This window comes from Macaca nemestrina, chromosome 8 (genome assembly GCF_043159975.1).
Source record: "Macaca nemestrina isolate mMacNem1 chromosome 8, mMacNem.hap1, whole genome shotgun sequence".
NCBI classification, from domain to species: domain Eukaryota; kingdom Metazoa; phylum Chordata; class Mammalia; order Primates; family Cercopithecidae; genus Macaca; species Macaca nemestrina.
In genome coordinates, this window is record NC_092132.1 from 4,783,913 (window position 1) to 4,799,557 (window position 15,645).

Below are 15,645 nucleotides of genomic sequence, written 5' to 3' on the forward strand. Positions count from 1 at the left end.
CACAGAAACCTCTGATGCTTGGAACGGATGCAGCTGCTAGAGAGATGGGAGGCCCCCACCCACTCCGTGCGTTTTCTTCTTCCCCTTTGCCAGATGCGAAGCGCAAGTTTCAACACAGATCCATACGTCCGTGAATTTGGAATCATGGTCAAAGATGAGATGACGGACGTGACTGGGCGGGTGCTGCAGCCGCCCTCCATCCTCTACGGGGGCAGGGTACGTGCGGGGCAGCGGGGACCGTGTGGCTGCGGGGCATGTCTCTGCCCCGCAAACCCTCTCAGGCTCTGAGCCACTGGCCGCAGTGTAGACTGTGTTCCATGCAGGAGAATCCTTTCTACCCCGGGCTGAGCCTGTTAATGGCGTGAGACTTCATAAAGGAATGACTTTCCTTGGGCCTTTTTAAAGTTTTTCAGAATTACCCTTAATGTTTTCAGAAGATAATTTTTATTATCCCATGAAAGTTTAGAGAGTGCCATTCTTCGCGTGACGGATGCTCACCGAGGGTCAAATTATTTCCCAGAAGCCTGTACTGCTTTTGTATTCTTTAACTTTTGCTATGAGGGTGTTTGGTAACAGTTTTTTGTCCTTGCTAATTAAATTCTAGTTGTTTGTTTTGAGGCAGGGACTTGCTCTGTCACCCGAGCTAGAAGGCAGTGGCATGATCATAGGTCCCTGCAGCCTCTAACTCCCAGGCTCAAACAAATCTCTCTCCTCAGCCTCCCAAGGAGCTGGGAATACAGGCGTGAGCCACTGTGGCCAGCCCTTAACTTCTCCTTTTCATCAGTGTGGAACCAAAGGTGTCCTGAGCACTGAGCCCTCCGACGTCTCCTCTCATTTCCTCCTGGGCAGACCCTCGGGTGCAAGCACACCACGTCTGGTGGGAGGGTCCAGAGGTGACCACGCTGGGAGGGACACCAGGGCTCTGCAGGGCCTTAGTGTCAGAGGTTACTGACTTTCTTTTTTTTTTTTTTTTTTTTTTTTTTGAGACGGAGTCTCGCTGTGTCTCCCAGGCTGGAGTGCAGTGGCCGGATCTCAGCTCACTGCAAGCTCCGCCTCCCGGGTTCACGCCATTCTCCCGCCTCAGCCTCCCGAGTAGTTGGGACTACAGGCGCCCGCCACCGCGCCCGGCTAGTTTTTTGTATTTTTTTAGTAGAGACGGGGTTTCACCGTGTTAGCCAGGATGGTCTCGATCTCCTGACCTTGTGATCCGCCCGTCTCGGCCTCCCAAAGTGCTGGGATTACAGGCTTGAGCCACCGCGCCCGGCCCGAGGTTACTGACTTTCTTAAGCACCTGGCATCTGTGTAAGCGTCTGCCTAACCTTTTACACCCTAGTTTCTACCTAACGGAATTTTACCCTCATCCTCAGGACCTGGAACGAGGTTTTGGTTTGTTTTTTGTTTGTTTTTTCCTGTCTTATTTCAAAATATAGGTTCTGGGCTGGGCGCAGTGAGTGGTTGGCATCTGTAATCCCAGCACTTTGGGAGGCTGAGGCGGGTGGATCACTTGAGATCAGGAGTTTGAGACCAGAAACCCTGTCTCTACTAAAAATACAAAAATTAGCCTGGAGTGGTGGTGCGTGCCTGTAATCCCGGCTACTCAGGAGGATGAGGCAGGAGAATCACTTGAACCCAGGAGGTGGAGGTTGCAGTGAGCTGAGATCACACTGCCGCGCTCCAGCCTGCGTGACAGAGCAAGACTTGTCTCAAAACATAAAAAATACTTTAAACAAAAAAGTTCTGTTTTTTAAATGTTTCAGAATTCAGCAGATTTAAAAGAATGAGAGAAAAGGGTCTCTTTTTTTCCCAGTTCTCGGTCGCCCTCTCAGGAAGCAATTGGTGTTCTTTCTCCTTTGTAAAATCACCCAGGGATGATTCACCCCTTTTTGTGAAAATAATAGCAGTACCTGTATTTCTGTGCCTCGCTGTTTTCTAGCTAAATATTTCCGTAGAGCTCACTGAGAGGCTGCTGGTCGTTCTGTGTTGCTGTGCGTGCGTGTCTTGTCCTCTGGCGCTGTTGCGTGGGACCCCATCGTGTAGGGGTCTGTGTCCCTGGTGGTGGGCACAGCCATTCCTTGTCTCTCTGAAAGGAGTCTGAGCGAGGCCCTTCAGCCCTCCCTGGCTTGCTTGTCCCCCCAGGCCCCAGGTGCTGTATAAACACAGCCCAAGCCCAGGAGGAAGAGCGCATGATTCCGCTTCATGAGTTAGGGAGGAGACCCCAGGGAGAGCAGAGGAGTGCCTGCCCCCGTGGGGGGACGGGGCTTTTGAACCCAGCGCCGCTTCACAGCCCTGCTGGCTTCTTGGAAGCCCTCTTAGCAAGGGCAAGGGCAGTGGTTGTCTGAAAAACAGAAGCACTGTGTAAGCCAACCTTGCAAAAATCTCAGAGTGTAGGGATTAAGAGAGCTTGTAGACTGGGTACCACGGCTCATGCCTGTAATCCCAGCACTTTGGGAGGCCAAGGCAGGAAGATCACCTGAGATTAGGAGTTCGAGACCAGCCTCTGGTCAACATGGTGAAACCCTGTCTGTACTAAAAAGTACAAAAACTAGCCAGGCGCCTATAATCCCAGCCAACTCTGGAGACTGAGGCAGGAGAACTGCTTGAACCTGGGAGGCAGAGGTTGCGGTGAGCCGAGATTGTGCCACTGCATTCCACCCTGGGCAACAGAGTGAGACTCTGTCTCAAAAAAAAAAAAAAAAGAAAGGCCGGGCGCGGTGGCTCACACTTGTAATCCCAGCACTTTGGGAGGCCAAGGTGGGCGGATCACCTGAGGTCAGGAGTTCAAGACCAGCCTGACAAGCATTGAGAAACCCCTTCTCTACTAAAAATACAAAATTAGCCGGCCGTGGTGGCACATGCCTGTAATCCCAACTACTCGGGAGGCTGAGTCAGGAGAATCGCTTGAACCCAGGAGGCGGAGGTTGCAGTGAGCCAAGATGGTGCCATTGCACTCCAGCCTGGGCAACAAGAGCAAAACTCCATCTCAAAAAAAAAGAAAAAACAACCTTGTAATTTGTTTGAGACAGAGTCTTTCTCTGTTGCCCTGGCTGCAGTGCAGTGACGTAGTAATAACTCACTGCAGACTTCACCTTCCAGGCTCAAGTGATCCTCCCACCTCAGCCTCTCAAATTGCTGGGACCACAGCCACACCACCACACCCAGCTAGGTTTTTAATGTTTTATAGAGACGAGGTCTCACTATGTTACCCAGGCTGGTCTTGAACTCCTGGGCTCAAGCAGTCCTCCCACCTCAGCACCACACCTGACTGAGCTTGTAATGCTGCTGTTAATACATGAATACCTTTTTCCAGATCTCTAAAACATTTTAATGTGAGGAAACATTGCTGTCCCCTGCCCTACCTACCCCCGGTCCATTGTTAGTGCAAAAAAACAAAATATCCTTCAGAAAGCAGTGTGTACAGCAGGAGTTCTCGACCGGGCATGACTTTGCCCCCCAGGAGACATCTGGCAGTGTCTGGAGACATTTTTTATTGTCACAACTTGGGGGTGAGTGGGATAGTCTACAGGGCACAGGACAGCCCCGTGACAAAGAATCACTGAACTTCAGATGTCAGTTGTGCTGAGGTTGAGAAGTACCTGTATAGTAAGAGCCTGTGTGTGTGTGTGCGTGTGTGTGCATGTGAGTGCGTGTGTGTGTGTGTATGTGTACTCCCTGTCTGGAGCCCCAGGCTGTCTGTGAGACTCTTGCACACAGGGAGGCTGGTGGGAACAGGCAGAAGTTATAAAAATATAGGAAGCAAAGCATTTATTTCTATCACGTGTCTGATTTCTACAGCAGGCATTTTGTACGAAATGTTTTCTACAGAAAAGATTTTGTACGAAAAATGTTTTCTGCTAAAAAAACAAAAATCTCTACAGAGTAAATGACAGCAACTCAGGCACAGCCGCATCCTTTAGTGATGCCCCCAGGCCTAGGAGTGCCTGTCGGTCCCACAAAGGACCCTTCCTGGCCCACCCTTCTCTTGAGAAGCACTTGAAGCCGGTTCAAACATTCCTTAGGTGACAGTGCTCAGGGCTGGTCCTTTCTAGCTGAGAGCTGACAGCGTATTTGCACAGCTTGCCTTTCTCTTCTCAAGTGGAAGTAGCTCCCATTTCCGACACAGCTGCAGGCAGTGGCATGCTGAGTGGAAAAAGCTACGGGCTCAGTCCCAGCTCTGATCTCCCCTTCCCACGTCATTGATGATAGGGGAGCGGAAATGAGGGAAAGCTCAGTATAGAACAGGAGACCTTCCTGTGGCATGGCAAGGCACTTCTGTTTCTCCAGGCTACTCATGAGGTTGGATAGAGCTTTGGGCCTCCCTCCTCCTGGCTTAGCCCCCATCTGTCTGTTCCTCACTTACCCATCCATCCATCCATCCATCCATCCATCCATCCATCCATCCATCTATCCATCTATCCATCTATGCATCTCTCTCTCCATCCACCTACCTATCTTATCCACTCATCAACCATCCACCCACCCACCTTATCCGCCCATCAACCATCCACCCACCCACTTTATCCACCTATTAATCATCCGCCCGCCCATCTTATCCACCAGTCATCAACTGACCACCCACCTACCTTATCCACCCATCAACCATCCACCCACCCATCTTCCACCAGCCCGTCCATCTACCGTTCCTCCGGTTGTCTGCATCACTAGGCAGTTCAGAGACAGGAGACAACACAGCAGTTCTTTCCCTGAGAAGCCATTGTTGGTCAGGGGGACCAGCAGTGAGAGTAACAAAGTCTAAGGTTGAAGGACTAGGTTTTCTATTTTTTCTCACCCGGAACCTTTTGCCATTTGCAGAATAAAGCGATTGCGACGCCTGTCCAGGGCGTCTGGGACATGCGGAACAAGCAGTTCCACACGGGCATCGAGATCAAGGTGTGGGCCATCGCGTGCTTTGCCCCCCAGCGCCAGTGCACAGAAGTCCATCTGAAGTAAGCCCTCCACAGGCAGAAGCTCCGGCCTGGGGGTCCCGCCCAATGGGCAGCTCGAGTGACCACTTGCAGGACTGACTCTGGTTGGGGCGGGGGTGAGGGCACTGGCATGGGTTTTGGTGTCAGGTTCATCAGCCTTTCCCTGTCAAATACCATTGCCCAGGCCAGGGCAAGACATGCTGCCCCGTCGGTGCCCCTCACTCCTGGGACCTACCCTCGCAGTGAGCATGGAGAAGTAGCGCAGACCATAGACGAAACCAAACAGGATCTGAAGGAGGTTTATAAGGAGGGGCAAAAGAGAGAATTGGATTCAAAGAACTCCAGTTATTTAAAAAAAAATAATTTAGCTCCATATTTGTGTAAATTAGAAGGAGAAAGTGAAGACAGAATCAGGAAGAGATGGGCACAGTGGCTTAGGCCTGTAATCCCCAGTACTTTGGGAGGCTGAGGCAGAAGGATCACTTGAGGTCAGGAGTTTGAGACCAGCCCATCTCTACAAAAAATACAAAAATTAGCCAAGCGTGATGGTGCCGCACCTATAATACTAGCTGCTCGGGCCGCTGAGGCTGGAGAATCGCTTGAACCCGGGAGGCGGATGTTGCAGTGAACCGAGATCACACCACTACACTCCAACCTGGGTGAAAAAGCAAGACTCCATCTCAAGAAAAAAAAATAGGCCGGGCACGGTGGCTCAAGCCTGTAATCCCAGCACTTTGGGAGGCCGAGACGGGCGGATCACAAGGTCAGGAGATCGAGACCATCCTGGCTAACACGGTGAAACCCCGTCTCTACTAAAAAAATACAAAAAACTAGCCGGGCGAGGTGGCGGGCGCCTGTAGTCCCAGCTACTCGGGAGGCTGAGGCAGGAGAATGGTGTAAACCCGGGAGGCGGAGCTTGCAGCGAGCTGGGATCCGGCCACTGCACTCCAGCCTGGGCGACAGAGCGAGAGCGAGACTCCGTCTCAAAAAAAAAAAAAAGAAAAGAAAAAAAAGAATCAGGAAGAGATGGTGAAGTAGAGAGGTGGAGAGGCTGGGAGTGTTATCTTCCTTCCCAGACAAGGGGAGTGATTAAGAGGAGAAAAGCTTTGGTTCAGGTCTCTGCCACCTGCCCAGGTGAGCGCCGGGCCCTCTAGGAAGCCCAAGTGCCGTGGAAGGGCCTGCCCTCACCCAGGACGCTCGCCTTGACCAGCACAGCTGTGCCAGGTACGAGCCCAGCGGGACTGTCGGGAGCACACAGCAGGGTGGCTCATGCCTTTTTGCCAAACTTCAAAGGGAACGTGAAGTCTTTGTTTCCCCGCTCTATGGGAGCAGCAGGAGAGAACTCCAGCCTGTGAGGTGTAGCCGGTCCCTTGACAGTTCCAGCAAGGGCTGGCTGTGAACGGGCACGGCCCTGGGAGCTGACGTCTTGCTGGCAAGTGGCCATCTGTCCTTCTGAGGCCACCTCTTGTCCACACTGCTGGCAGAGGAGGTGGAAGCCCAGAGAGGATGTTTGGGAAGCAAACTAAAGTAGGTTAGTTGTGAACACGGGGTCACCTCCTGCCCCTTCTTCTGTCCTTGGCCCCTTGCTTCACTTTGGCCTGGAGCTGAAGATACAGGTGGACACACATGTGTTTCTTGACCTGATCTAATGTACAGGAAATTGGACACTGGCTGGGTTGGAGTGCCTTGTCCTCGCCCTTATTGTAGAAGGTGACATGATTCTTAGTCTTCAGCTTAAAATAGAAGCCGCTGCCGTGCCTCGCACCCCGCCCCAGCTTCACCAGGCCGGCCGTCGCCAGCTGCCACCACTCCTCGGGCTGCGGGCTGTTGGATTTTCTCTCATGATGATGTCATACGGTCCAGGTTGTGCCCATCAGAACAACTGGGGGAAAAGATCCAAAAGGACAGTGAGCTGAAAATCTCCCTCTGACAGTGCTGGTCTGCGCGTGGGGAGAACGCTGGCCCCCTTCACAGGAGCTCCAGGGGCTGCTCGGCAGTTTACGGGGACAGCGTTGCGTCCGCACCGGGGCCGCCACAGCAGCGAGGCAGCGTGAGCACAGTTTAAAGGCTGCTGTGTTACGGTAGCAAGTTAGCTGCAGGTGACTTTCGAGTGCGCTTACGTGTATGTTGAGCACACTTAACCTTTCTCATGAGGCAGTATGTGTTGGGAGATGTAGCTCTGAATTCTGGCCTCGTCCAGGACTTTAAGAACAACTTTGACCTCAGTGAAAGTGCTCTGGGCTTTGTAAAAATGATGCCCTTGTGTTAGAGCCTCTGGTCGGCCTGAGTTCTCCACCATTCCCAGTGCACCGTAGTGAACTGAGCCTTCTCCTGCAGGTCCTTCACAGAGCAGCTCAGAAAGATCTCGAGAGACGCCGGCATGCCTATCCAGGGCCAGCCGTGCTTCTGCAAATACGCGCAGGGTGCGGACAGCGTGGAGCCCATGTTCCGGCACCTGAAGAACACGTATGCAGGCCTGCAGCTGGTGGTGGTCATCCTGCCTGGCAAGACGCCCGTGTACGGTAGGTGTGGGCGCTCCGCTGGCTGCAGGGAGCCGTCGTGGTCTCCATGGTGTTTGTTCCTGCCTGAGCCTCTGTGTGTTTCTGCTGCACTGAGAAAGGTGATCCTTTCGGGCCTTCCAGGAGGCTGAGGAAGAAGACGTGGCTTCTGATCACTGCCAAGTCTGTGTTCGGGGCCTCCCCGTCGTCCTGTATGATGCCGTGCTCGTGGGCAGTCAGCACCTCAGGTGGCACATGCCTTGGCACATGGGTGGGCACCCCATCCATCACACAGCATGCGTGTCGGCAGGATGGAGGAGCGTTTGTTTAACGCACAGAGCGCTGCACCAGGGTCAGCTCCTGCTCGGGACTCAGCCCGTGTGTAACCTCTGTGCCCACCTCAGAATTCTGTGGCGTTTTGCCAAAGTCCATGCCAGGGGGTCACCCACAGGGCCCCACGCCCAACCACAGACAGATTATGGACATGTAAAAGCCACACTTCTCTAAGTTCGACATCCCAAAAAAAGAAGGGAAGAAAAAGCTATTGGTGTTGACATCCTGTAACATTGTCCCGGGGTCACCATTTCCCCAGATCTGCCCAGTGAGCAGCTGACCGGTTGCTTCATGAAAGAGACCAGGAATAGCGGGGGGTGGGTCCATGGAGCTCTTTGATGTCAGGTTTACATCTGCCAAGGATTTTGAGGGTGCCAGTGTTTTTATTTTTAACCACCAAAGCATTTGCTTGCAGCCAGCGCACCGTGGTGTGAGTGACCTTCCTTTTTTTCCTTTTTTTCTTTCTTTTTTTTTTTTTTTTTTTTTTTGAGACAAGGGCTGGCCCTGTCTCCTAGCCTGGAGTGCAGTGGTGTAATTTTGGTTCACTGCAACCTCTACCTCCCGAGTTCAAGCGATTCTTCTGCCTCAGCTTCCCGAGTAGCTAGGATTACAGGCACACACCACCATGCCCGGCTAATTTTTGTATTATTAGTAGAGATGGGGTTTTGCCATGTTGGCAGGGAGCAGGGTGATAACATGGGAAGAACTCTTGGCCTCAGGTGATCCGCCTGCCTTGGCCTCCCAGAGTGCTGGGATTACCAGTGTGAGCCACCGTGCCCGGCCAGTATAAGTGGCCTTTCTGAGCAGAAGAGCCAAGTCCTTCCTTTTAGCTGGGCTCTTTCTCTCCTGCCCTGGGGCCCCTAGGCCCCTAGGTGAGGCATTTAAATTGGAGGGATGAGATAGACTCACTCAACTTCCCTTTATGAGGGAGGGGAAGCCCGGCCTGGGCAAGGCGGGCACAGCTGTGCTGGAGCCTGGACTCCAAGGAGCCTGGCATCCCCCTCAGGGCCAGTGACCCTCTTCTATCGCCGACCTTGGACAGAGGGGACATGCAGAGCTCAGCACAGCTGCCATGGTTGCGCTTGCCAGATGGGGGCAAGAGGGCTGGTGGCAGCTGCCGCTCCCAGGGCCAGCTGAGGAAGGGGCGCCAGCAGAGCTGTGTGTGTGCCTCTCGTGCCCCTTAGCCGAGGTCAAGCGCGTGGGAGACACAGTGCTGGGGATGGCCACGCAGTGCGTGCAGATGAAGAACGTGCAGAGGACCACACCGCAGACGCTGTCCAACCTCTGCCTGAAGATCAACGTCAAGCTGGGAGGCGTGAACAACATCCTGCTGCCCCAGGGCAGGTGAGGCCCGGCCCCTTTACCTCCGCCTGCGGACCAGGGCACGGAGGGACGCCTGGCAGGGTGGGGTGCGGTGTGCAGGGGACATGGGGACACAGTCCCCTCACCTGGGCCCAGCACCGTCCTGGCCACAGCAGAGCAAAGATGTTAGACACAGATCTGGCTGCTCAGGCTCTGCTGGGGACCAGGGGCGTCTGCAGGAGTTTGAGCATTGTGGTCAGGTTTCCAGACAGAGAAATTCGTGCCTCGAATCCCAGTGGGCAAGGCAGAGCAGGGCATGCCTCGGATGGCCAGGAGATGGGCTTCCCTGGCTCGGCAGCAGCAGCTACTGTGTGGACCAGGGCACCCCCATGCTTCCCACGCCAGGCTGGTCATGGATGCTGCGTCGTGCTGGGACTTTGGACTGAAAAACTCCTCATGGGAGCACACGTTGGCAACTCCCAGACCAGGATAGGATGTGTGGCCAAGCAATGGCCACCCGCCTGCCTCAGAGGTCCGGGGCTGACCGCCGGGGATGGGAGTTGGGGGCGATGGAGCTGCACCCTCTTCTGGCACCTCCTGACCGGCTGAGCGTCCAGCTATTCTAGGCCAGGGCCATGGTTTGCTTCTTCCCTGCCTCCAAAGCCACCAACCTGTGATGTAGGCAAGAAAGATGTCACCACACAATGACAGGCATCTTTGCCAACCCTGGCAGTTGTCTTAACATTTGGACGACAACAACAGAGAATACGTAGAATCAGATTATTTGTGCATTTGTGCAGAAGGGAACTGGAGGCTGTAGGCAGCCCCTGTGGCGTGGACCTGTTGGAGCTCCCAGTCAACGGTGGGGCTCAGCTGATAAAGCCATCCTGAGCCAGGCAGTGCGCTAAATCTGCATCACTGGCACACCGTAACAGAGTTAAGAATCCTAAATCGAACTGCCTTAAGGCAGTGACCCTCTGTGTTTGGAAAGTGGGGCGGTGGTGAGCCCCCGCTGTGTGCACAGGCCTGTGCTGGGTCACCACAGTGTCCTCACACCTCAGTAGCTCTCGAACCCCAGCGGGGCTTGTTCCCAGAGTGTCCTACTCAGCAGGACTGACCGGGAATTCCCACCGCTAGCAAGTGGACACACACAGTGTCAATGCTGCTACATGGGGGACCAGGCTTTGAGAGCCACCGAGTAACACGCACCCAGAAACAGTCTGTTGAATTCATCAGGGAGCAGTGTGATAACATGGGAAGAACCTGGATTCCCAGTGGAACGGCTGTGAGCATGGGTGCGGGCTCTGTGGTGAGACAGGTTCATGGGAATGAGCAAAGACCAGTCCCGAGCTGGCTGGGGACTGAAAGTGCTGCTCCTCAGTCAACAGGTTCTGTATTTATTGAGTACCTACTGTGTGCAGAGTTTGGGCCATAAGCGGACAGCACCGGGCCGGAAGTCCTGGTGGAGGCACCCAGGTCGTGAGCCTATCGTACAGGCGGCAGGTGCACAGCAGAGCCATGGGAGGGCCGTGAGAGCAGACAGGAGACAGGTCCGCCCACGTGCAGTTCCTGGGGGCCGCTGGGGAACCAGGGCTCCCTCGGGTGAGCTGGGGTGAGCTGGGGCTGTCGGAGGCACCCGACTAACAGTATGGCCAGCTCTGGCTCCATGAAGCTGAGAGGGGCTGGTGGCCTGGGCCAGGCCAGGGCAGGGGCACAGGGTGGGAGCACCTGGACTCTGAGATGTTTTGAAGATAGAGCCCTGGGGCTTGCTGGCAGGTGGGATTGGGCTGTGCGTGAAGGAATAATCAAGGCCCTCGGCCTGGGCTGCAGGAGAGACCTCGTCGTCATTAGATGGGGAGGCTGTTGGGAGGGTGAGCACTGGGCATGGGTGAACTGGACCCCACAGCCTCAGCAGAGCATCTGAGTACGGGTGATGAGTGGATGGTGGGAACCAGAAGGCTGGTGTCAGGGGAGACAGGATCCAGGAATCCTTAGCAGACAGGTGGTATTCCAAGCCCTGGGCCCTGGAGAAGGCTGGAGTTCACAGCCTGGAGAGAGAGGAACCAGCAGTGGAGATGGGAGAGGCTGGGGCAGGGAGGCTGGCCGCAGGGCCCTAGGCACCAAGGGAAGTGTGTCCCGCAGCAAGCCAGGCGCAGCAAGGCCTGAGGCTCGGCCATGGGTCTGGGTGATGCAGAGGTCATTGGTGACCTTGGGAAGAGGAGCCTTGTTGCTATGGCCATGAGAAGTCTGACTAGAAGGGGCCTGGGAGCCAGCGCAAGCAGTGATGGGTTCAACTGAGACAGGGAGCTCTGCCGGAAGGCAGGCGATGGGAGTGAGAGAGTGTGGGCGGGGAGTGAGTCACAAGCACGTGGGGAAATGGATGCGGGGAGAGGGCAGCAGAGGCAAGGGCCCCATCTGCCCAGTTTCCAACAGGCAGGGCTAGCAGAACGGCCGCTTCTGATACTTCCTGATGTTGCCTGCAGCAGCCGAGCAAGGCTGGGTGGGGTGCGGAGCAGTGCACTCTCAACCCGGCAGCAGAGTGGGGAGGGAGGTGCTGTCACCACCTCCGCCTTTCCCGGCGAGCCTGTCCCTGCCCCCGTGCATGCTGACTCCCGAGGGTCACCGCTGGGATACACTCGGAGTCTGGAAGTTCTCCATGGGGTGGTTTTGCTGCCAGGGGACATGTGGTCATGTCTGGAGACATATTGGGGTGTCAGGCTGGATGGGGTGCTACTGGCATCCAGTGGGTGGAGGCGAGGCATGCCTCTCAGCGCCTGCCCATGCTCGGGACAGCCCCCCACCCCAACGAAGAGCGAGCCGGCCCCCGCGCTGGTGGTGCCGAGGGTGATGGGAGAAACCCTGGCATGGGTGTGGCTGCAGAGGCAGTAGAAGGTGGAAGGATGAGCCCTCCTAGGCCTGAGCCGCAGCCTCAGCAGCTGTCAGCCCCTGGCCTGTCTGGTCTGGAGTACACTCCACCCAAGCCCCCCAACCCCCTGCTCTTCTGAAGCAGATTTCAGATCTTGTATCATTTAATCTGCAAGGTTTTTAGTATTCCTGTTAAAAAATAAGGATTCTTTTCAAAAGTATTACCATGATACACTGACCACCTCCAAAAGGTGATGATGGCACCTACTGGGGTCGGAGGTCCAGCGTGTCTCACCGTGGCCCCTGACGCCACTCCTCTCCGCAGGCCACCAGTGTTCCAGCAGCCCGTCATCTTTCTGGGAGCGGACGTCACTCACCCCCCCGCCGGGGATGGGAAGAAGCCCTCCATTGCCGCCGTGAGTGTCAGCGCTTTTCATGGGTCTTCCATTGACAACGTGTGGGACCCTGTCGAGGTCCCACTGCCACAGTGTGGCCAGGGGTCCTTCCTGAAAGGCATGGGGTCACACTAAGCGGTAGGGACGGCCAGGGTAGTGTGGGGGAGAGGTGTTTGGAGCGGACACTATAATGACACAAAGTAAGTTCCAAGAAGCAGTCAGAGGTGGGGCATAGGGGCTCATGCCTATCCCAGCCCTTTGGGAGATCTGAGGTGCAAGGAGGCCCCCTGCACATGGGGGCCTGACTGGCCGGTGCTAGCCTGGGGTATGATGACCCCATGCCCCCACGGCATGAAAACTCTGGCTTTGGACCCAGCCCCAAACCTCAGACAGGCCCGTGCTGCTTCTGTTTTCTTGTTTCTCTTGGACAATGAGCTTCATGTTTCAGAACTTTCTTGGGTGCAAAATGAGGAAACAAATTTTGACCTCATGGGAGAATTAGGAAATGATGTGGTTAAGCCCCTGGCACGGTGCCTGGCACAGAGTAGATGCTCAGAAAATGCTGACATTCCAGCCTGGGCAACATGGCGAACACCCATCTCTCCAAACATAGCTCGGGGTGGTGGCATACGCCTGTAGTTCCTGCTACCTAGGAGGCTGAGGTGGGAGGATTGCCAGAGCACAGGAGGTCGAGGCTGCAGCGAGAAGAGATCGTGCCGCTGCACTCCAGCCTGGCCAACAAAGTGAGGTTTTCTCTCAAAAAAGAAAAAAGAAAATGCTACCATTATTATTTCATTAGTTGGGAGAGAATATGGAACAGGAGAATCTATCTGGGACACAAGGAAGTCATTCGAGCTGCCCCAGGTGGAAGAAAAGCAACCTGGTATGTGCTCTGGTGTTATTCAGGGCACACTTCCTTTAGGAAATGCACACTGCATCAACTAATTCCTGCCACTTGGCCCGATAATCACAACCCCACCACTCCCACGCATACACCACTGCTCACTTTGTTGAGTCAGAGTTTTGGTGGTGGTTGTTTGTGTTTTGTGTTTTTTTTTCTTCCTTTTTTTTTTTTTTTTGAGACAGAGTAACTGTCACACAGGCTAGAGTGCAATGGTGCAATCTCAGCTCACTGCAACCTCTGCCTCCCGGGTTCAAGCAATTCTCCCGCCTCAGCCTCCCGAATAGCTGGGATTACAGGCACCCACCATCATGGCTGGCTGAATTTTGTATTTTGTAGAGATGGGATTTCACCATGTTGGCCAGGCTGGTCTCGAACTCCTGACCTCAGGTGATCCACCTGCCTCGACCTCCCAAAGTGCTGGGATGACAGGCGTGAGCCGCCGCACCTGGCCATGCTGAGTCATTTTCGGCCCTTTCCTCTGATGGCGAAGCACTGCATGGCCGTCACCGAGGCACAGCTGGGCACCAGTGTGCCCAGGAGGGAGCCAGGCACAGAGGGGAGCCCCCAAGGGTCCTGCAGCTGGCTCTCCCTGTCCCCACCTCACCTGGTCCCCATTAACTTTGTTTTTTTCTGTACAAATGTTATAAAGCATTCAATTATATCTCTGGCTTTTGGAGCCTTGGGCTGTTTTTTTGTTGTTGTTTTTTGTTTGTTTTTCAAGTTTTCAGAAACAGAGAAATCTGCGTGTTTATCCCCTGGGCCCCACAATTCTCAATCAATAGGAACAGATTTCTGTTTATGTTAATGTATTTCTGTTTATACCAACTGGAAACATTACAGAGTTTATTTTTCTCTTGGTTTAAGAGAAAAATTATAGCCCAAGGCAGGACAAAGGACGTGGAATAGTGGGAGAATTAACTGGGGAAGAACTTGTTCTGTAAGGATGTACGAAGAGGGAGGCAGATTGCCAAGAAGCAGTTCCTATTTTTCAGTGACATGAGAGGTTTTATTTCCATCAGTGTTTTTCAAAGTAAAGACCTCGCCTTCCCCAGCCAGAGGGTGGAGCGGCATGCGGAGATCTACCCGGTTCCCCCCATGGGCTGGGCCACCTCATCCCTCACGCTTACTTGGCCCCCGACAGAAGAACCGCAGAGCCGTGCTGGGCTCCCTCTGTCTGCCCTCTTTGTGGCTGGCACCTTCCAGTGGCTGCTTGCCTGGCTGGTGTGCCTTCGGGATGCTCTATGTTGATGTGCTTGTAGTTTCTTTGGAAGAAATAGGGACACTCCCACCCATTGCCTTCTTTGGACTGATTAATTCAGCCACATCTGATCCCAAGCAGAGGATAGTTCTAATCCGTTTTTTTTTGTTTTTGTTTTTGAGATAGAGTCTCACTTTGTTGCCCAGGCTGGAGTGCCATTGTGCGATCTCAGCTCACTGCAACCTCTGCCTCCTGGGTTAAAGCAATTCTCCTGCCTCAGCCTCCCGAGTAGCTGGGATTATAGGTGCACACCACCACGCTGGGCTACTTTTTGTATTTTTACTAGAGACGAGGTTTCACCGTGTTGGCCAGGGTGGTCTCAAACTCCTGACCTCTGGTGATCTGCCCGCCTCAGTCTCCAAAGTGCTGGGATACAAGTGTGAACCACTGTGCCCGGCTGGTTTTTTTTTTTTTTTTTTGCTTTTTTAACTATGTAACTTGGCAAACTTTTATACTTCAGGAAGTATTTATGAACACTATTGCCAGACACCGAAAGCCTAAAGGCTGTGAGTTCACACCCAGCCAGCCATTGTCACTGGACTGTGATGTGAGTTCCAGGGTGGGGACACTTCTCGTCCCCATCTTCCCGAGAGTCCAGGCACACGCCCAGGAGAGGAAAGTTTCAGGAACCCTTGACCACACTCACTGCCTGTTCTGCAGGTGGTGGGCAGCATGGACGCCCACCCCAATCGCTACTGCGCCACTGTGCGCGTGCAGCAGCACCGGCAGGAGATCATACAAGACCTGGCCGCCATGGTCCGCGAGCTCCTCATCCAGTTCTACAAGTCCACGCGCTTCAAGCCCACCCGCATCATCTTCTACCGTGACGGCGTCTCCGAAGGCCAGTTCCAGCAGGTGGGCGCCTCTTGGAACCTCCTCACCCCTTCTCCAGGGTCTGTCATTCCCCTGTTTGTGCAGCAGAACCACACTCAATGAATGGCAAGAATGATGTGGCTTTCATTCAGCCACAAAGCTGATCTAGTCACAGCATGGAAGGGGGTCCAGGGGAGATGGGACAAGAGGCTGTCGAGACCCTGACACTGAGGCAGGACAGAGGGAGAGGAGGAGGGGTGGGAATGGGCCTGGGGACCAAGAGATGAGGGAGAGATGCTTGAGTCCAGCTGGCTCACAGAGCAGAGCTCCATCTGGGGGCCTCCCAAGGGCCTGG

The 15,645-nt window shown here is 54.3% G+C and overlaps 1 protein-coding gene across 2 annotated transcripts in view; it reads left to right on the plus strand.

The window, feature by feature from the left end:
* The window catches only part of LOC105488387 (argonaute RISC catalytic component 2), a 119,274-nt gene that overhangs the window by 83,312 nt on the left and 20,317 nt on the right, over positions 1-15,645 (plus strand). For both annotated transcript variants that reach the window (XM_071067764.1, XM_011752382.3), the window contains exons 10-15: positions 94-216; positions 4,810-4,943; positions 7,260-7,444; positions 8,938-9,097; positions 12,246-12,336; positions 15,138-15,332. In XM_071067764.1, the coding sequence (XP_070923865.1) occupies positions 94-216; positions 4,810-4,943; positions 7,260-7,444; positions 8,938-9,097; positions 12,246-12,336; positions 15,138-15,332 (888 nt within the window). The remainder of the gene's footprint in view (positions 1-93; positions 217-4,809; positions 4,944-7,259; positions 7,445-8,937; positions 9,098-12,245; positions 12,337-15,137; positions 15,333-15,645) is intronic.